This window comes from Montipora foliosa, chromosome 6 (genome assembly GCF_036669935.1).
Source record: "Montipora foliosa isolate CH-2021 chromosome 6, ASM3666993v2, whole genome shotgun sequence".
Lineage (NCBI taxonomy): Eukaryota > Metazoa > Cnidaria > Anthozoa > Scleractinia > Acroporidae > Montipora > Montipora foliosa.
The window spans coordinates 5,064,208-5,085,982 of record NC_090874.1 but is presented as its reverse complement, the minus strand read 5'-3'; the positions used below and the strand labels follow the sequence as shown (position 1 = coordinate 5,085,982).

At 39.6% G+C, this 21,775-nt stretch overlaps 3 protein-coding genes across 5 annotated transcripts in view; 2 read left to right on the top strand and 1 right to left on the bottom strand.

Moving 5' to 3' along the window:
• Positions 1 to 5,907, top strand: part of LOC138006429 (uncharacterized) — a 50,418-nt gene extending 44,511 nt beyond the window's left edge. For both annotated transcript variants that reach the window (XM_068852750.1, XM_068852749.1), the window contains exon 7: positions 47 to 5,907. In XM_068852750.1, the coding sequence (XP_068708851.1) occupies positions 47 to 312 (266 nt within the window). In that variant the 3' untranslated portion in view covers positions 313 to 5,907. The remainder of the gene's footprint in view (positions 1 to 46) is intronic.
• Positions 5,908 to 6,219: 312 nt separating this feature from the next.
• Positions 6,220 to 21,775, bottom strand: part of LOC138006430 (TAF5-like RNA polymerase II p300/CBP-associated factor-associated factor 65 kDa subunit 5L) — a 16,505-nt gene continuing 949 nt past the window's right edge. The window contains exons 2-6 of the mRNA XM_068852751.1: positions 20,850 to 20,995; positions 20,093 to 20,230; positions 11,137 to 11,330; positions 10,177 to 10,290; positions 6,220 to 8,198 (exon numbers count right to left, since the gene is read on the bottom strand). Of these exons, the coding sequence (XP_068708852.1) occupies positions 7,833 to 8,198; positions 10,177 to 10,290; positions 11,137 to 11,330; positions 20,093 to 20,230; positions 20,850 to 20,995 (958 nt within the window). The 3' untranslated portion in view covers positions 6,220 to 7,832. The remainder of the gene's footprint in view (positions 8,199 to 10,176; positions 10,291 to 11,136; positions 11,331 to 20,092; positions 20,231 to 20,849; positions 20,996 to 21,775) is intronic.
• Positions 14,872 to 21,775, top strand: part of LOC138006431 (hexokinase-4-like) — a 20,220-nt gene continuing 13,316 nt past the window's right edge. The window contains exon 1 of one of the 2 annotated variants that reach the window (XM_068852756.1): positions 14,872 to 15,019. The gene's annotated coding sequence lies outside the window, so the exon portion shown is untranslated. Of the gene's footprint in view, positions 15,020 to 16,446; positions 16,597 to 21,775 lie in introns of those variants that run through there. The other variant, XM_068852754.1, reaches the window with a different exon arrangement.

Here is a 21,775-nt window from a genome sequence, read left to right as displayed (position 1 = left end):
TTGTCCACTTTCAGACAAACAATTGACTTTTAAGTTATTATTTCAGGCGATTTACGTCGGCACAATATGCATGTGCATGAGTGTCACAACAAACCCTTTGAGTTTGGCGATGGTGATATCCAACCAAGTGCAGGAATTAACCTTTGTGGAGACAATACCCAGGAACAGGACAATGGAAAGGAGCATGTGCTTCAGTGTCTGGTATGTGGGAAGCAATTTGACACATCCAGTGCTTTACGACATCATTTGCTCTCCCATGATGCCATACGGCCTTCTGGAGCAAAACAAGCTACTGCCAGCCAAGAACTGTAACCTTTGATTGAGAGCACAGAATACATACATACATACTTAATTGACCACTCCCCATAGGGGCTTTTCAGGGCCAATGAAACACAATCAACGAAACAACAGAACACGACAACTACAACTGTTAAGAATCCCAACTGGCCGGAGGCAAACCAGTTGGCTATTTAGAAGTGCAGCTGGGAAGTTGAACCAGGGACTACCAGGAACAAATTCAAAGAGTGGTCAGAGTGGGTCTTGATCCGGGTCCGGATCTCAAGGCAAGCGCCCTAACCACTCGGCCACACTAGCTCCACAATCAGGGAATGGTAACAATAATTATTAAATTAGCTCAGCACATTGGTCACTGTTTTGTGAAATTTCCCTGTGATCAATTCACTGTAATCAACAGGAAATTCCCCAGGAGAGAGGTTGTTTAATTAACTCTGAGCCTCCTCTTCTATAACAGTTGTGATCACTGTTGCAGAAAATTGCGTGCAACAAACACAAAGGGACTTTTGCAGGTAGTGACCTCTGCTGGAGGACCTCTTCCATGAAAAATGTTCAGCAATTTTATGATTTGTCAGATTTGAACTCTTGTTTGGCTGCATGAGTGTTCACACATTTCAAACATATGATCATTGCTAAAGTTCCTCAGTCAGTGATTGTTGAGTTAATTTTTTTTTGCAATTTGGTATTCATAACTTTGGTACTTTGCAAACATGGTCTCGGAGTTGGTACTGGTTATACAACTTGCATTCTTGGTTGTGTGGCATCCAATAAGACCTGCTATTGCTGTGCGAATCCGAAAACCTTGAACACTTGGCTATGACCAACCACAAGAGATGTAAAACCACAAACTAATTACCGTTAGTGATTGCAGGCTTTATGATTTTGACAGTTCCCATTGTGCAGCAATCAACTAGTAGAGTTGTAAAACCAAAAATTAATTACCGTTAGCGGTTGCGGTTTTATAGTTTTCCTGTGCGTAATTGGCTTTTTTGTTGAACCACAACATTTCGTAAAATATTTATAGTGAGCTTTAAAATTTTGGGTAGGGTCGTACCTCTTGTTGAACACTGTATTTCATTGGCTGTATAGTGTTGTACAGTGTACTTCCTATTGTCTTCTGTGCTAAATCCATTGTAACCATTGTTTGTTCTATTTTTCTTTTGGCCAATTCTGAAGCCTGTTCATTGAGATAAAACACGACCCAAAATTTTTGGCGTGTGAGATTTGGGTGGGGTCTTAGATGTTAGCTCTTGTCTTAGATCTTAGTTTGATACACCTGGTCTCGGTTGTGCAAAAGCTGGATATTGCTATCCAGTGGATAAACACTAGCAAAACAAAGTGACTTATCCAGTGGATAGTGATTTTATCCAATGGATAGGGCTATCCACCTTTCGAACAACTGGGGCCTGGCTCTTTCCTCCTCAAACCTTGAGAATCATCAAGCACTCCTAAATTGCTAATTCATCAATTATTGTCAGCATACTTGAGTAGCAATTAATTTTGGTGCTATTCATGTGTGTTCTAACTACAGTACTTATTCGACTATAAGCGGAGTGATTTTTTTCAGACAAGTCAACTTTTTGCTGGAGAAAAATTTCTTGTGAAAGTTGTGTACGTATTGGTAGTTTGTGATTCATTGGAGAAAATTACCTATTATGATTACGTTGGGTTTCAATGTAGTGTTATCCTGTGAATGCAGGCATATTTCTGGTGGCCGGGGGAGAGAAACGGCAGCCGGAAAGACGTCTGCGTTCACAGGCTAATGTAGTGTTGACAGTACAGTGACATTTTTCAATACACTTTTGGTCCATCAGAGGCAAAGCAAATGAGTTTTAACTCTGTGTGTTTCCTGAGCTTTGCTCCCCCAACTTTGTTTTGCATTGTGCCATGATTGACATGTCAGCACATTTTTATTGGTAAATACAAATTAAGTACATGTAAATACTTGGTTTTATGGCACACGGTATTTAAAACTATTGAAAACCTTTCTGTTGCAGCAAAAGTAGTCTGCTATTAGCAGACTAGCTGCAACAGAAAGGTTTTCAAAATAAAGCAGCTGTGTGAAAAAAAGTTATGTAGAGTAATGTAGACAGTGTTTTTGTAACATGGTAATTTGATTTTAATTAGTAAGTCTGTAAGTGCTCCTAAAACCGTTATCACCAGAAGATGAATTTTTTGGAATTTTTGGTCCACTGTATAATATATTATTATTTTTCTTAAGGTAGAGTCCATTTAGGGACAAAAAACTGAATACTCCGTAGTAACCAATCGAATGCCAAGGATCAAATTGGAGCTGAGTATTGGCCAATATGCGTCACTAAATTTCATGGCAGTGAAAAGTGCTGCTTGTTTTGGTAAAGGTGGTGTACCTTTAATTCTCAGACATTTGGATTAAGAAGCTTAATTGGATTAAGAAGAGGCAGTGTGGCCCAGTGGTTAGGGCAGTTGCCTTGAGGTCTGGGGATCCCATGTTCGAGACGCGTTCTGACCATTTGCTGAAGTTGTTTCTGGTACTACATGGTTTACCTTCTCAGCTGCACTTGTAAATAGCCAACTGGTTTGCTTCTGGCCAGTTGCGATTCTTAGCAGTTATTGTTGGTACGTTCTGTCATTTCATTAATTGTGTTTTGGCCCTGAAAAGCCCCTATGGGGAGTGGTCAATTTAAGTATGTATGTATGTAAGCTATATATACGGTTAGCAACATCTTTCTTTTCCTCTTGGTAATATAAAAAAAAACTGCTGGTCATTAACCTTGAAAGTTGGGTTAAAGCTGTTAATGTTTCTAGAAAATCCATGCTTGCCCAATTTGAATTTGAAAACAGTTCCTTGGCCTCAACCAATAATTTTCGAATTGGACAGCATGGAGTCTCATTACATGTAGAAATTTTATTGGATGGGAGGGTACAGGTAAAGTGCAGGGTAGGCGTGCAGGTCATTGTTTTACCATAACTGAAACAACTCTATTTTTTCCCCCCACATTTAGTTTCCATTTCTAACTACAAGTACACTGCAATTAATAAGAGGTCACCAATAACACCTTCATTACTTAAACTAATTAATTATACCAAACGAGTATTTCTAACATTGATATAAAATTGTCATTTAGCCTCAAATTGTTTTACCTTATTCTTAGAGGCAAGATACATTTTCGTTCTGTATTTCATACCCAGCATTACCTTAAAAATTTCCAAATTTGGGGGTACTCTACGTTTACGACAATTCCAAATATGAAGTTTACCAAGAATGAACAAATAGTTTAGTAACAGGTCAGATTCTCCAGCTGAAACAACTGTAACCTTTACAACAATCAGGGACCACGGAAAGGCTATAGCCCCCCCATTTTATTACGGTGTTGTTTTTGGCTTGATCAAAGACTTAGTAATGTACACCACTCATACATAAACCAAGACCTAGCCCTCCCACTTTCAAACGTACTCCAGGGCCCCTAAAAATGCTAACCTTAGGCTTAAACATTATCTAAAGCATAGTGTTTTTGGCCTAATATTGGCATTAAAAAAGGTTTGGGGTTTCAGCTATGGTGAAACATTATGACCAGCAACCCTAGCCTGTAACATGCAGTTTACACCCTTCATTTATTGACCATCTTCCAAAATTTATCGATAGCCTGCAAGAGGGCTTTTTCAAATTACCGGTATTGTTTTTTGGACAATTTTATGTCAAATTATTTTGGTAAGCAAAGAATGTTATCCATAGTATAGAATAATTATTGTGGCAGAGAGCTGTTCTAGGGGTAAGCATACATACAGTCTCCTTTTGGAGAGAAATTTTTGTTGTTATATACATTATCAATGTAGCCACCTATGTGGCGCTAGAAATGTAAGATTTAGGTCTTGATTATTATTTTAGACTAGAGCTAATAATAATTATTAACGAACTGCTGTGTCCTGCTCATGGGATACATGAATATGTGCACTTAAAGACACAGTGCAAAGCACACAACCTTGATAAGCCTTACTAACTGGTTTGCACACTTCTCTCAGTTTCTGGGAGGTAAAACAAATTCTTGAGGGAGGTGAGGGGCATTGGAATTGTGAAATCGTTGCTGAAAGAAAAGACAACACCCCACCCCCTCCCCCCTGCAATGTACATGGTCACAAGGTCAACTCCACCCAGGATTTTTGGAGGAAAAGAGAATAAGCCTATAATCACGCTTGTCGCAGTTTCCAGGCAGATTCGATTCCAATTGCAAGATTAGCAACCAGGCCTGGAAACTGCAGAGAGCCTGGAGGTGTCCTTGTCACAATACAAAAGCTACCTTCTTTTCTTGTTTTAATCATTTGGCTCTTTTGTTCTCATGATTTTTCTTACATATGAAAAGAAGTAAGGTTTGTATGTAAAAAGTCAGCTTCTGCATTGCATTCTTCCGAAGGCCACTCTACTGGGCACTCTATTTTTGTTCATGTGACTGGTACGCATGTAGTCCTAGTCTTTTTGTACATTTCTTTTGTTAAAAAAAAGATTGTTAATTAGTTATTTTCCAAAATAATATTAACGGTATTCATTGGGGTTGCTTCAATTTTCCTTATTGAAGTAGCCCCCCAAATATCAAGTTAATTCTCCCACAAAAAGATACTTGGCCCAGATGTTCAAAGACTGATTAAGGGGGATGGCTCTTACCTACCAAACCGTTGCTCTGGACTCCTTCAAATAGCCATTTCTCTAATTCCTTCAACTCTACAGTTATCCTTTTTTGCCAAGTGTTTTCTATTTAACATTTCTTTGTCTGGTTCAAATCACAACCACATTTGGTAAATCACGTGACCAAAACAGTAAATGCCTTAAAACTCAGCGTGTGAAATATGTTTTCTGCAAATTTGTAACGCAAAAGTGTGAGAACATTCTCGCACAAAATCTGTAGCATGGATTTTAAAAGAAATAATTTCTCAAAATAGTTATGATGTCATAAGGCCCTTCCTTGATACACTTTTCAAAATATCAGTTCCATTTTTTGTACAAATAGAAATTCCATGGTACAGTTTACGAAAAATGATGGGACAGTTCCCATCCGGTGAAAAAAGTGCCTCTTCCTTTCGTTTCCTGAGAGCTTTTACCTGTTTTACACTGAAACGCACGGCAGAGGACTAGGACTAGTTGCGCATGCGCGTTCTGATTGAAGTGATGTCACATTTCTATTGAAAAACGTTACCTCATAGAACCTTTTTGCAGGGCTCTTTGACTAAAAAGCTTTCTTAGCAACCATTGTCTTTCTCTAGTTAAGTGCCACCCCCCTTAAGCTAATCGTTGCTTACTGGAAACTTAAGTTGCAGTCTATTTTCTGATCAAATCCATGAGACTTATAGCTATCAAAGGTAGCCTAGGCTTTTGCCTTTCTTCGGTGTAAAATTACAGAGGTTAAGGCTATTTTTAAATGGGAAATGTAAACCTGGGTTGGTATTTCATCACAGATTGATGTTAATTGGCTTTTGAACAACTGGGCCCTGCTTTTTAGAAACGTCGTCTTTTAATATTAATATTTTAGTCTTTCTTGGTCACGTTAATTTTTTTAGGAGAGGCATTACATTTTTCCACAAACGAGCAGTGTAATGCAAATCATTGATTGACAGGAACCATTAAAGAATAGAAATCAGCAATAGCGACTTTTCTATCACTCCATGTCATTATCAAGCTAATTAAATGACAGGAACCGAAAGACACTTTTGTAAACATTTTGATTATTTTTTCCGTAATAAAATTGTGATGTTATGTGGGACAAAAAATATTCTCACAAACTTAAAGAGGCTGTGTCTCGCAGTTTTAGATTTGTCATTGATGATTGTAAGAGGAGTGGTGACGAACAAATGCGAAAAGAACTTCACCCACACCATACCTGTTACAATCGTCACTGAAAGCGCTACTATGATAAAAAAAATCACTTCGTTTTTTTCTTCAGATTTTGAAAGTGTGATTGTTTAAAACTTGACTGACAAAATTTTGAGCTTTGACTTTTATCCAAAGGTTGTTTACTTTTAAGTGTAAGCTTTGGATCAGTCACGGTCTGACGTCACTCACGTTCCAAACTGCCCGATTGGATCTCAAAGGGTTGGATCTAGGGAAACGTGACGTCATTTACTCACAAGCTTAAAATTTCAGCGCGTAAACGCAGCTTAGGCCCATTTTAAACGTCGCATTTTACATGTGCCGAATCTAATGCAAATGAGCGAAAACAATAGAATTTTCTCATTTGCATTAGATTCGGCACATGTAAAATGCGACGTTTAAAACGGGCCTTATCTATGCAAAACTCTCGTGCTACATATTAATTCAGGCGGGTACACATGCATTGCATTCTTAAACTATAAGTCTTTGACGTCATTTTATCCTCGATCCAGCTCTCTCAAGATTTTAAACTTAGTCATGGCGGACCATTAAAAAGGAAAATTCCAGTTAAAATAAACAGGTGTCTTTTTAAATGAAGGCTTAAAACTTGGGTCACTTACTGTATTCTTGGATTTCACATGACGTCACGGTCGCCATGTTGGTGTCCCCAAACAATTAAATGGCGGCCATGTTGGTGTCCCGATCCAATCCTCCGGGAATTGAAAGCTATTATTATGCTAACGTCTTCTTTTGTTTTCGTTGAAAAACATGGCTGTTGATCACGTGAGTGAAACCCAAGAATAGGTAACGACTGAGGAATTTACTGTGATGACGTTGTCTGTAGACTACGAGCAGCCCCTCTTTAACCGCGTACTTAGTCGAGCGCGGTAGAGGACAGGAACGAGAAAAAAATGACCTCGCGAAATCTGGTTCTTCCTTGAAACGTATGAAAACACAGCCTGTACATGTGTACTACATTCCATGTAGCCATGTAGGAGGACCATTGCGCCTTAAACCCTAGCTCCCATAACTTGACTCGTCGTTAACATGCCATAGCTGTAGTGGTTTCTTAAACTACTTCTGAACTGGGCACGCAACAAACAAATTCAACTTAAAGTCTCTGGTGGGAAGGGGAGGGGGTTTCGAAGCTCATTGTAAGACTGTTTGAAGATATATTTTTTTCTATCAGCAAGTAAAGGTAAAGGTACACGTTTTTTAACGTCGGAAGTTCGTTTACTCTCCAGAGAGTACTCTCCCAGGAAGCCGACGGAGCGCTCATTTTACCCCCCTCTTTCCATCAGTGCTCCGTTTTAAGGGTATTTAAAGCTACTTAGCCTACACTGAAAGGAAAGAAGTCGAAACAAGGATGTCAGATCCAACAAGGACACAAGGATTTGATCCGTCAGAATGTGTCGAGGTGCCCAAAATTTTTAAGGAATAAAATCGTCCTTTCAGAAATTGAGAGCGAAAATTTACCTTCCAAGCTTACTTTTTGCTTCCCGAAAGCAGTATATGAAATTTGTAAGCGTCAAAAGTTGAAAAATAACCCTTCGTGAACCAAGAGGACTTTTTTTTCCCGGGGTTAATCTTTCAGGTGATCTTTCAGTTTACAGTTTCCCTTAAGTGGTAATATGCGGGAAAACGCATTTTTTGGTACGGTTAATAAAGTGCATGGTCGAGTCGCTCCCTTTACACACTTCTATGTTGTTTGCGAGCCAGCCGAGAGAATTAAGTTACAGCTGCTAAACTGTACGCAATGGACAGAGCAATTTTTGGCGGAGAAGGAAGCCATCTGTTCTGGGGAAGCGTTCACGCTCGCAATATTGTTGCTGGATGATTTCACCGCCTGTCCAAAGTCCCATATCCTCACGCTGTTGTCAAGTCCCCCCGAGGCAAGCAACGTTCCGTCTGCGCTAAAAGCGAGGCTGTACACCGTGTCCGTGTGCCCACGCAACTCTCTGATCATGCTTCCAGCGGACAAGTCCCACAAAAGAATGCGCCTGTCTTCTCCGGCGGACACAAGGTACTGACCGTCAGAAGACATCGCTAGATCGTACACAGAACCCTGTAGACAACAATTAGATGGCATTCATACGCTGTGAAGGTATTGAAAAAAGGAGAAGCGATAAGGAAGCAACCCTCGAGTGGTACAATCTCGAACCCGGAGGGTCGTGTTGACGTAAAATGGTTGAGAAAGGGCTGTCATGAGGGAGGTCGTGAGTTCGACTCCGGCCGGACCAACACTCCGGGTCCTTAAATAACTGATAAATGTTTAGACTCTAGCCTTCCCGGATAAGGACCATAAACAGTAGGCCTCGTCTCACAACCTTCGACGTTCATAACCCTGATGGACGTAAAAGAACCCACACACTATTCGCAAAGAGTAGGGCACGTAGTTCCCGGTGTTGTAAATTAAGATGTATGATATATACTTGGTGGGAAAGACCTATGTGATTTTACCGAGAAAATAGGTAACGCATCATTAAGAGCGGTCGAGGTGAAAGATTTTGTCAAGAGAAGAGACCTGAGAAAACCAAGACGTCGACAAAAACAAAACAGTGCGAACATTTTGCGATTATTGCCACTCGTTCTTATTTTGTGGGGAAAATGCGCCCTAGCTGTAAATTGGAATATACACATTACGCATTCTACGTCATTCAGTAAGAGTGACGGCGAAGCAGTGTAAAGCGCAAATGCGCGGTCATAGGTTTGAGTCCTGGTTCAAAATGGCTTTTTTCCCTCTGCTTAATCCTTTGACTCCCACGAGTGATTGATATCAATTTTCTCCCAAAAAGCTCAATACATTGTCAAGCAGACTGGTGAAGAGAATAGAGAAATTTATCACCAGGGTTTTTTATGTCCAGATGCATCATCAAATTCCCATAATTGATGTAAAAAGTAATTTATGGCAGTCATTAAGGGGAATTAACATTGAGATCCAGAGAATGCTTCAGTAACTGCAATGATTGTTTTCTTGGAGAGCAGGGGTGTCGCAGTGTGGTGAGAGCACTGGCCTCCCACCAATGCGTCCCTCCGATTCGATACCCAGACACGGCGTCACAAGTGGGTTGACTTTGTTGGTTCTCTTCTCTGCTTCGAGAGGTTTTTCTCCGGGTTCTCCGGTTTTTCCCTCTCCTCAAAAACTAACGCATGATTTGACTTAACTGATTAGAGTGTTATGTGAAGTGTTATTTATTTACCCCATATGAACCGTGTGAGCGTTAGCCCTACTGATGGAAATCGGCCCACCCAAGGACAGATTAAAACTCTGACCAGGGTGGAAATTGAACCCAGTTAAGTCTGTTCAAATATAAGTGCTACACGGCCAACGTTTGCAAAAACGTAATCCTTCCTTGTACTTGTACATGTTCATTGCCGTGACTTTAACATCGTCAGTTCCCACGGCCTGCTCCCGTCTGACCTTGTAGCTCAGTCGGTAGAGCAGCGGTGATCTAACCCGAAGGTAGTGGGTTCAATTCCCACCATGGTCAGAGTTTTTCTCTGTCCTTGTGTGGGCCCATTTCCATTAGTAGGGCTAACGCTCACATGGTTCATATGGGATAGATACTTAGCACTTCATATTACACTCTAAATCAGTGAAGTCTGTTCAAATATAAGTGCCACAAAGCCAACGTTTGCAAAAACGTAATCCTTGCCTAACCTATGATTTGATTTGATCTGACTTCCGTACAGTGTCCCCAATTCGTGCCTTAGAGATAAAATTAATACACTTGACACTTGAATAAAGTTCATTAGAGCGAGTTTCAATCGAATGTCGTGAAACCAAAACCAAAGTAATTACTTTGGCCAATCACAAAGGACGGAGATAATCCAGTAAACCAATCAAAAATCGAAAAAATTACGCGTAGCCGACACAAACCGCAGGAAAATGTGCACGCGCGAGCTACGATTGGTTTTGGTTTCACTTCTGATTGGTTGAAAAAGGTGGCGCGAGAAGTTTGAACCAATCAATGAAAGAAGAAATAAAAAACCAAAGCAAATTCGCTAATTATTTTCGACACTCAATTGAAAACCGCTCTTACCTTGTGTCCAGTGAATAGTCTGACGCAGTTTCCCGACTGTAAATCCCACAGTCGACATGTTCGATCAGATGAAGCGGTAGCCAGGTAAGTACAATTGTGGTGAAATTTGACACACTGAAAAAAATACAGTTACAATTGAAGAGTTAAACGTTGTCACTCGTTAGTTAGTTACAATGAGCCAAGCTTAAATTCTTCGCAGTACGACCCCAGTGTTGAGCACGTAATCATGTGTAAAAGCGGCGGGAAGTGGGCTTGACAGAAGTTGGGAAGTATGTGCAATGTCAGGGGGAATTATGCCCGCGCGGCAGACGGAACGCCATGTCAACCATCCCACGTGGAAAGCATGAAGAAAAGTAAAGTACGATCGTCCGAGTGAGTGTAGCCCTGGGAAGTACTGTTTAGGATGACGCTGACTGTCGTTTCGACAACCTGAGCGGAAGTCATCTTCAGAGTCAAGACTTGACTCTGAAGATGACTTCCACTCAGGTTGTCGAAACGTCAGTCAATGTGATCCCAAACAGTCCTTCTTAGGACTACACTCAATCGGACGATCGTACTTCACTTAATTACGATATGACTCCGTGGTTCAAGACATTTATGATTTTATGACGAAAAGTGCTTAAAAATCCTAACCGAGATCGAGGGACATAATTTTAGATTCATTTGACCGGTACGGGCTCTGGGAACGAGACTGTTTAATACTTGACACCGCTGCGTCGCACGCATTCCAGTTTTGGGTGACTCCGCCGTCTTTTAGTGAGACCACACAGTTTTGTCGCTAAGTAAAACAGGCGCGTGCTTAAAAGTAGCAGGGTCTTTTCCCTCTGCCGCTCAGCCTGACCAGTACAAGAGTAAAGAGGCCTCTCGTAGTAGAGAATGTTATTTCAGTCTAGAAAATTATAATATTTTTTTATGGGGAAGAAACGGATTGGGTAAACCAAAACAGCTGATTTTACTTACATCAACGTCTTGAAGGTGTCCTGCAAATATCCTCAAGGGAAAAGTGTACTCAAAATTCCAAAGTCGAGCGGTACGGTCCTGGGACCCAGTAGCAAAGTAGTGGCATTGCGGACTAATGTCCAGGCCCCACACAGGAAAGTTATGCCCTTTGTACGCGACTACGTTTGTATACGAATGCAGACTCCATAGGCGAACTAAAGGAAATGAGAATTAAAATCGCCATTAATGCCCGGAGCAATATCAAGGACAAAACAGATTCCGATTCCAATAACACGAGGAATGAAAAATGAAAAATGAAATAGTTTATTAGAAGTGTACAGTCAGCCATCTGATGGTTACAAGTGCTACACGTGGATATTCCACATAGTAAACTTAATACAGGGAGACTAACAATATAACGAGCTAAGTCTCAAAAAAGCTAACATATGAAAAACTACCACAAAAGCCACTCCTTATTTGTGGCCAAAAAAAGGGGGAAACGTATTCCTCATCTAATGCAGTGGCACTGAACCTCGAGGAAAAAGGTATCGTACATTAAAAAAAAAAATAAAGGTATCGTACATTACCTACATTAGAGCAGTTTTCCATTGAGTGTCGTAAAACCAAAACCAAAGTAATTACTTTGGCCAATCAAAAAGGTCGGAGACAATCCAGTAAACCAATCAAAACTCGAAGCAATTACACGTAGCCGACACAAAGCGCGGGAAAATGTGCACGCGCTAGCCACGATTGGTTTTGGTTTCACTTCTGATTGGTTGAAAAAATGGCGCGAGAACTTTGAACCAATAAGTGAGTGAAGTAATCATAAACCAAAGTAATTATCTAATTACTTTCGACACTCAATTGAAAACCACTCTACCCTACCATAATCAAAACAAGTAAAACGGCAGAAATCATCCGCCAAAAGCCCTAAAGAGTCACCCAAATCACATGACCGAACCCAAGCCTCACAATCGTGCCTTCTGAAAATTAATTTCTGATTTATTCGTTCCCAGATCACTCAAATGACAGAAATTACGTTTTTAAGAGTGCAAAAAAGGTAAAGTCAGCTTTCAGGCCAAGTGGCCCATCAGGCCGGAGCTTATCCCCGGTTTCTGTAGCATGAAGCGACTAGGAGTATTTCTACTCCCCCCTGGATGGGATGCTATTCCATCGCAGGGTGACCCCCAGCATTTCGCTGGTACCCATTTATACACCTGGGTGGAGAGAGGCACCGAGGGAGAAAAGTGTCTTGCCCAAGAACACAACACAATGTCCCCGGCCAGGTCCCTAACCCGGACCATTCGCTCCGAAGTCGAGCACACTAACCATGAGGCCACCGCGCCTCCCTAAAAGAGTGTAAACTTTCTTATTTATTTTGTTAAATTTCACCACAGTGGTTGAGGCGATATTGTCAACCTCGTCCCAGGATCTTTTTCTTACATCAAAACGAAGGGAAAGGTCCTGGGAACGAGGTTATTGATGTTGTGAAATGAGTTACGAAGACCAGACCCCAACACAAGGAACACCGTGCCGTTATCTTTGCGAATGATGTGGTGGTTTGTCCCACAGACTGGACATACGGTTTTGCACTCCATTAAATCTAGCCTATGCAGCGGCCAAACCGAAGGGAAGGGAGAAGAAGGGATGGAAAGGGTGGATCCCCCTACCTTCCCCTCCCCTCTTGACGCGCAGACAAGTGACCAGGGTGAACTAAGGTCTTTCCCTAACCCCCACCACAACTCCTTCTGGGATGGGAGCCTGGTTTTCACGAGAGATGCAAGCGCGAGCGCTTATTTCGCCGTGAAAACGGAGTTGACGCAAGCATAAGCAAAAGTGCAAGCATAAGAGCGTAAGGATTAAAAATTTTCCTTTCCCTTGTGCTTACGCGTACGCTTGCGTTCGCTTGCGTTGAGTGAAAACGAAACGCAGCATAAGCAACGAAACGCAGCATAAGCCCAAGGAAATTTTCCAAGTCTGGCCAATTAAAGCACTCGTTCCAGATTCTCGGCGTCTGAGCATTTGAAAAAATGGCGGATGCAGTGGTTGTTATTTAATGCTTATGTCGACGTTCGTTTTCACTACCATAAGCTACTTATGCTTGTGCTTGTGTCGCTAGTGAAAACCTCGATTCGACAACAAAAACGACATCCGTCTGATGTGGGGATTTCCTAGCCTTTTCCCTGTCGTTACAGCAAGTAAGGAACTGCAATGAGTTGGACTTGCCCTGCAAGAATGTAAATTGATCTGGGTAGACAAGACACAACCAAAAAGCGAGTTAACAAAATAGTTTCTCTTTCAAATTCCTTCAATTGATCTTTTTAGAAAGGCCAATGCGTGGGTTGGGTCTATCATTGCCCGAAAATAAGAGTATCACATTTTTTCGGACTTTGCTCGTCTCACGATCAAACCATAATGCCGAGTAGCATGATGCACTTCCTCGTGACATTACTCGTGTGCAAAAAACATTGGCCTTGAATCAAGAGTCCAAAATAACAGTCACTCTCCTTCCCAAAAACCACTTACATTGTTGCCACCATTAAGAAAACAAAATGTAGAAAGTATCTACTACAATGAATTACTATTTTTTCAATTTCGCTTTTCTGTGATGCGACCAGTGTGTGCGACGCACAATACGTCACCAGCGACGTCACGCCGCTGTGCTCGATGTTACGACTGTGAGGGTGTGGGGAGGGTAGGTGACCAGGAACAAACACAGAAAAGGCCAGGAAGAGTAATTGTTAAATTGGAGTACATGTCCACGATGAAAACGCACTATTCACCTTCTTGTTCTTTAAAAAGATCTCTGACACTCTTTTTTTTTTAGTTTCGAAGAGTAAATACTATTGTCAAAACAAGATTGCAGCTTTCTAGTTTCTTCAATGTGTAATAGTGAAATAAAAAACGGAGGGGGAAAAAAACTTTCTAGTTTTTGCTCACCAAGCTCAACGTGGTCGGCGTAAAAAGCGTATTAACTTGTCCGAACAATACTAAAGTATGTATCATTGCATATTTTAGAAAGTTATTATGATAAATTAACGACATAAAATAGATCTTTATTGAATAGTTTACACGGCGTTGTTTTTTACAATAATTTTATGGGGCTTTCTAGAGAATTTATTTATTTATAAAATTATTTTACTTTTATCATTATCATTATTATTGCGCGCTTGCGGATTGTATGACGAGGATGGGGACGGGGAGGGAGGGGGAGCGGATTGAAAACACGCGAGGCCGTGGGGGACTACAGAGAAAGTGTTATTATTTCAGTATAGAATATTCTCAGAAAAATTCAGCTCCATGGCTAAAATTCTTAAATCAAAACGCTTAAAACTCGCTACAAAACTCAAGATTGTAAAATGTTATATCTATTCAATCTTCACATATGGGTGTGAAGCATGGACTCTTTCCAAAGTTCTTGAACTGAGCTAAAATTGAAGCCTTCGAAATGTGGTGCCTCAGAGAGTTAGGGAATGTTATGTGGAGTGACAAAGTTACAAATGAAAGAGTTCTCACCAAGCTTAAGACAAAAAGACAGCTCTTGAGTGACATTCAGAAAAGAAAGCTCAAGTATTTTGGCCATATTGAGAGAAAAAATAATATCTTGACGACAGTATTAGAAGGAAAGTTAGAAGGCAAGAGACCAAGAGGGCGGCCGCGGAACAACTGGATGGCGGACATCAAGGAATGGACCTGCCAGCCAGCCTACGCCTGCACCAGCCAAGCTGCCGACCGCGACCCGTGGAGTGTCATTGCACGTCAACCGTCGAAGAGGCGATGACACTCCCAGAGATAGAATATCAACACAGCAGAAAGGAAAGTCGAACGAGCCCACACCATTAAATACATTATACTAATAATTACATAGACTACATTGCCGCAGGGAGAAGGAGGACGCAAAGAGGTAAGGATGCTCACGACTTGTAAGCGAATCAGTTAAGAGGTGCTTCGAGGAAAGAAACGTATTTTTTTTAATCGGCTGGTAAATCGTAGACGTAAACTGCAATTGACTGTCTGTGTCTGGGGAAAAGCGGGTGATTTAAGAAGTCCAGAATTTACTGTATTATAAACGAAACTAAGAAAATTGTTGTTTAATACACCTTATTCCAAAATGGCCGCCATTTAAATTTTCTTTTGTTTTTATTCAAATAAGCCCTTGATGCCTCGTTCTTAAGCTTAAAATTCAAAAGAACAAGGGCCAATTTGTATCCGCATAAATCAGCAGCCATTTTGGAATAAGGTGTATTAACATCTACTTAAATCGCCAAACCAAGGAAATTTGAACTTTTAAACTTCGCCAACTGATCATAACCGTTTTCACAAAATGCGCAGCCTGATGAAACGGTCGCTGAATCCAGACTATGCAAGTAGAAACCCACTCTGTGCAAAGGTCAGCAATGCTATCACGTCAATTAATGATCCTCAATTTTCTCCACAACTTTCTCTTTGCCTCACGCACCGGGGTCACAAAAATTTCGAGACATTTTTATACCTACGTTCTTACTTACTCATTTACTTGCGTAAAAGGGCTACGTCGTCTATTCCACAACGCATTTTGAATCCAGAAAGCACGTTGCAACAACCACAGCGAGAAAAAAACCAAGCGTCGATTTGTTACCTTTCTCTTTGTTTCTCCAAAACGACGCAAAATGTTTTCGACTAACCTTAAGAATTATGTGCGGCCCACCATTACGAGTCCTTTAAACTTTACAGGTAAAATTTATTACCAAGAATCGCAGCCGTGGTCCATTCGTTGCAACTCACTTTAGTTGGCTTCAGCAATTTTGGCAATCCCAAACTTGATCAGACAAAACATGTCTAAGCAAATTGTCTTAATGTGGTAAAAAACAAAACACGTTTCTCAGTTGGCATGCTGAAGTTGGCACTATTAATAAGTGTCGAGAGCCATTGTTTTCGAAACAAAAAAGGTATGAGATCGGAAATTGCTGAGAACCGTTTCCAATTGAGTCAAACTTTTTTGGGAAGACCAATGTCGTGTTGGCTGCGATTCAATGAAATGCAGGATAACGTGACCACGAATTCCTGAACATTCGGAAAAATAACATGAACAGTGGAAAATGCGTGTGTTATGTTGAGACTTGACTTCAGTAGTATGCATCATTACATATTTTAGCAAGTACTGAATTATGATAAATTGACGACAGAAAATAGGTCTTTATAGATTTAACACAGCATTTTTTGACAATTTATTTATTTACTCATTTATTTCACTATTGCCATTGTCTTATCACTACCGTGATTATCATCTGATTCCCGATTTTATGACGAGGGCAGGTAAAGGTGGGAAAGAGTATGGAAAATACGTGAGGCCATAGGGATTGGGACAGAGGAAGTGTTATGTTTCCGGTATAAATATCAACACAGGGGAAAGGAAAGCAGAACGAAGCCCACAGCATTGAAAATTACATAGCCTACTTTTGCGCCGGGAAAAAAAGGAGGCAAATACGATTGCACTGAAAGGTAAGGATGGTTACGAGTTGTGTGCGAATTTAAGAGAGGTGCTTTGAGGAAAAATTGCAGGCGTAAACTGCAATTGACTGTCTGGGGAAAAGAGGGTGATCTAAGAAGTTCAGAATTTACTGTATTATAAACGAATCTACGAAAATTGTAGTTTTATAACCTTTTTGATAGTCGCAAACCCAAGGCAAATTGAATTTTGAACTTCGTCAATCGATTAACGTTTTCACAAAACGCGCAGCCTGACGAAAAAGTGGCTGACTCTAGACTTTGCGAGTGAAAAACCACTCTGTGCAAAGGTTAGTAATGATGTCACGTCAATTCCACAAACCAAAATTTTTTATCGCTTCGATCACTTCGCTGCGAATTGTAAGTAACCGAATTATCTTTGATTCCAACTTCACACAGTCCTTTCCACTCAACTGTACAGGCTTTCTTTATTAGATCATTCACATTTTTCCAAAGCAATGCCAAATGATTTCGACTAACCTTAAGAACTATAAAATTCTTGAAAATGTCGGGAACACCATTACAAGTCCTTTCAAAACGTTCTCGGTAAAATTGATTTCAAAATACTTGCAGCTAATCCTTTCTATGCAATTCACTTCAATTGCCAATAGCACTTTTTGCAGTCTGAAATTTGATCATACAAAACATGTTTCAGCACATCGTTTTAATATGAAAAAAAGCACGTTGTAAAGGAGAAGCACGTTTTCTCGTTGGCATATTGAGGAGGCGCCAAGTTATTACTGAGAACCGTTTTTCGAAAAAAGGTATGAGATTGTCACGAGATTGTGAAGCTTTACGACTGGTTAGCAATTAAGTGGAAATTTCTTCGATGACCAAGGGGGAGAAGGGCTGGAAATTGCACTAAGGTGTAGGATTGCAGAATATCAAAATATCACAAATGATTTGATATTTCGCTATTTTGATATTATCTTGCTATTTTGATATACCTCGTTCTTTAATCCTTTAGACACTTGACCCTAGCAAAGACATGAGATTTTGATAGCTTTCTTGATATTTTGTTAATATCATGACATTTTGATAATATCATGATATAAAGACTTGAGATTTTGATAGTCTTCCTTGATAATTTGATAATATCATGAGATCTTGATAATATCATGATATATCAAAATATCAAACCTCAATACATATCACTTGACCCTACCAAAGACTTGAGATTTTGATAGCCTTCTTGATATTTTGATAATATCATGATATCGTGATAATATCATGATATATCAAAATATCAAACCTCATCACCTATCACTTGACCCTAGCAGAGACTTGATATTTTGAACCTCTGTAGAATATCAAAATATCATCCCTTCTATCAGTATCAAAATCTCATGATATTATCAAGAAACCTTCCAAGAAATGTATGAGAACAATTTTGATATATCAAAAGTGATACGACCTATTGATATTTTGATATTCCGCAATACCGCACCTCACTCGGAAATTGGAACTCAATCATGCATTTATTTTTTGGCAAGTAATTTGGATCAACACGTGAAAAATTGAAAACTGCAGTTGAAAGACGTAATACATACCAGGCAAATTATTTACCTTCGAGAAAGAGGGGATTTTCAGTCAAGAACACCATGACCTATTTCTCACTGTGTCTCTCTTACTTCATTGTTTGATTTCCGTTGCATGTGTGTCTGGTAATTGTGTCTTGTAAGAATGCTGCTTAAGTTGAGTTAAACCTCAAAAGCGTGATCATCCCAAAAAAGCAACATTTTAAAGACCAAAGTACTTCAAGTGCAGAAGCCAAAAGCTTGTTTAGTTTTCAAGGGGATTGCTGATCATTCAATACACTCTTGCTTTTTGTAAGAAATGAACATTTTGTCTAGGGTAGATATTCACAGAGTTGCCACTCATCAGTAACAAAAAAATTCCCCTACTTCTCCCTGACTTTTCCCTGATCTGTAAACAATTTTCAAATTATGACCTTTAATAAGGTGAATAATTACATTTGCTTCAGCTACTTTTGAAGACCATCATCCATCAGCCAACTTTGCTTTTCACAGGATTTTGTGTGCAAAATCTTGTGAACTGTTTACCTAAAATAAAATTCCCTGACTTTTCACTGACTTTGACAATATTTTAAGATTTCCCCTGACTTTTTACAAAATTCCCTGACTTTTCCCTGACCTTGAAAAATTTTTGTTTTTCCCTGATTTTTTCCTGACCATGGCAACCTTGAATTCGTATTTTTCTGAAAATGTTCTTAACTTCCTTTGACGGAATATCCAATCATATCATGGATACAGGTATCTTTAATTTGAACTTTCCCGTATTGCTGGTACATCTGTTAACCACAGACATGTTATACCCATTTCTGTCCTTAAATTGTATATCAATACTTCATGTATGTTGCAAAAATAGTAGACTTCATTGAATTTTCCTAGGATAAATTATGAAAGTCCTTTTTTTGAGCTCAGCTTTGTGTACATATATACTCTTACCATTACACTCACAATTTCTGTATCAATAACCTTACTCTTTCCCTTGGTGTTGATTGAATTGCACATACCTTCCAATTTTACTTGAAACCAACTCCTTGTGCCAAGTCTTTCTTCCCCTTTAACAAGAGGCAAGACTTTCCACAGAAAACTGATTCCGATTTTCATTTGATAAACCTTCTTTTTCGATTTTATTTCAATAGACCTCTTTAGCTTGTATGTTTTGTTTTTCCATTTCAGACCACGTGATGTTCTCAAGGGAATTCTCCTCTTGTTCTTTCATAGGTTATTTGCACAGAAGCACGTGCATAAGACAACATTTGAAAGAAACTGTTCTCTAGAGTAACATGACGTGGTCTGAAGTGGGAAACGAAACACACACAAGCTTAAGAGGTCAACTGGAACTTACACATTTTAGCTACTTTTGTCAAAGAACTTTAGTTGTTCATGTTCAGAGTTTGAGCCCACAACCATTCAGAACTGGATATTTGCTAAAAATTACTATTATACCATGTTTTGAGCAAGACTGTCAACTTGAATATACAATGTACAATCAAGGACTCTTTACATTCAATTTGAGTCAATGACAACCCACAACAAGGAAATGCCATACAGTTACATGTACAGATCACTTTAGCCCCAAACGTGTTTCTTGAGCAAAGAAAACGAAAAAAAGCAATGCTTTCAATAAGCAGCAACAGCCGGAAAAACTTGCCAACCACTTAGCTCAGAGGAATTTCTCCTTCGACTGAATTGAAGAAAACTGGTTATTCTATGAAAACCAGCTGCCTCGTTCAATTAAGCAATAGACCATGCGGGATGTTGGAAGACCACGAGAAGAATTCTTTGAACTTCGAACTTGTGGTCTATTAATTTTATATGATAAATTTTCAGAAGATGTGCCAAATTTCCATGACTTTACCGGCACAATAAACCATAGCTGATGCACCAATCAGAGCACGTGCATTGATTTGATATTGTATAAATTTTTTTAAAGAGTAAATATTATCATTTATTATTCTCACCTGAAGTGTCCTCAGATGATGAAAGTAAAATGGAGTTATCTGAAGAAAAGCATGTGTTGTAGACTGGACCAGAATGACCCTGAAGAGTAACATATTCACTTGAGACTGTCTCTAATTTAGAAGAGGAAGATTCAAGACCTAAGGGAAAAAAATTATAATTATATTAATTATTTTTATGTTTACAATAACAACATAATAGCATATGGAAGCAGCAGGCTAAGGTAGTTAAGAACATATTAAAGACAATAATTATTGCAATTCAACATATTGTTTCCTTAGGGACTCCACAGACCAGGAAAGTTGTTATTGACAAATATTTCCAATCAACAACTTAATTGAATTGACAACCAGGAAATGTGTTTCCACAGAAATTACAAAATGATTAGTTGTTGATAACCGGAATGCTTTGCGGCAGCCTGGAAAAATACGATGTAGCAACAAGAAATGAAGACCCACTGACTCCAAAAATCGTTTGTGTCACTTGTGAAATAAACTTTCACATTCAATAACTTGTTCACACACAGCAGAAAGATAGTTGTTAACAAAATGGCTGCATTTGTCATCAACAACTAAAGTAGCTCTCCTTTTGGAAAGGAATAATACTTTTGTTGACAAAGCCTTACTTTTTCGCTATTTGTGCCGTAGTTGATAACTCCGGAACCACCCCCACTGATGGGTAAAATGATCTAGTGTTAGACAGTCGCACTCCCTGGGTTTTTAACTGTGATGGTCATTTTTACTTAGAAACTTCACATACCTGGAGATAACTGTATCTTGGAAATCTCTGGTTTGCTCTTTGAATGAAGAAGCTTCTTGGGGGTTAGGCTCCACAGCACAACTGAAGAATCTTCAAAACCACCACAAAGAAGGCTAGCATCCTTTGAAATAGCAGCGGAGCTTAAGCTTCAGGGAGAAAAAAAATAGCATGTTGATTTTAGCACTCTAACCGCTTGCTAAAGTCTGAATACCTGGTACTACATGTACAATACCTTTTTCTTCACAACCAGTGAAATGATCTTTAATTAATTAATGTTCACAACATAAGGTATTTTAGAGAAGTTCCCGAAAATGGCAACACACGAACCTGACAAATAGTAGAGTAGCTTCAGAGCTCAGTTGGTTAAGTATTGCACTGGAATCAAAGAGGTTATGGGCTTGAATCTCGTTAAAGTCACGTGAATTTTTCAGCGGTCTTCGTGCAGCATTTAAGTACAAGGATCATTTCTCTCAATTTATAACCCACACTTCAAACATATCCATTTATTTTTTGTGTACATACATAAAGGAAGTTGATCCATGTCAGAGCCATGGGATAACAAGAATACCAATTTTGAAATGGCATGAAGCAAATCAATGTTGTTTCTGGTTTATTTGACTAAAACTAAAAGGAGCTAAATGATATAAAAACCCATGGGTCTCTTTCCATCTCATGCAACGCTAAGAAAAACAACCGGGTAATGGCGTTCTGTTGCTAAAATGTACATGTAAGTAATAATACTCATTGCTCGACAGATGTGGCTCTTATTGGCAGTGTGTCCGGCTGGTGTGTTGGTCGTGACTCGGCTGTTGGCAGTGTGTTGGCCAACACGTCGGTGTTGTGTTGGCCAACATGTCTGTCATTTTGAACAACAGAGAGACAAGCCTTTCCAACAGCAAGGTTGATAGAATAAAAGATTGAATTTC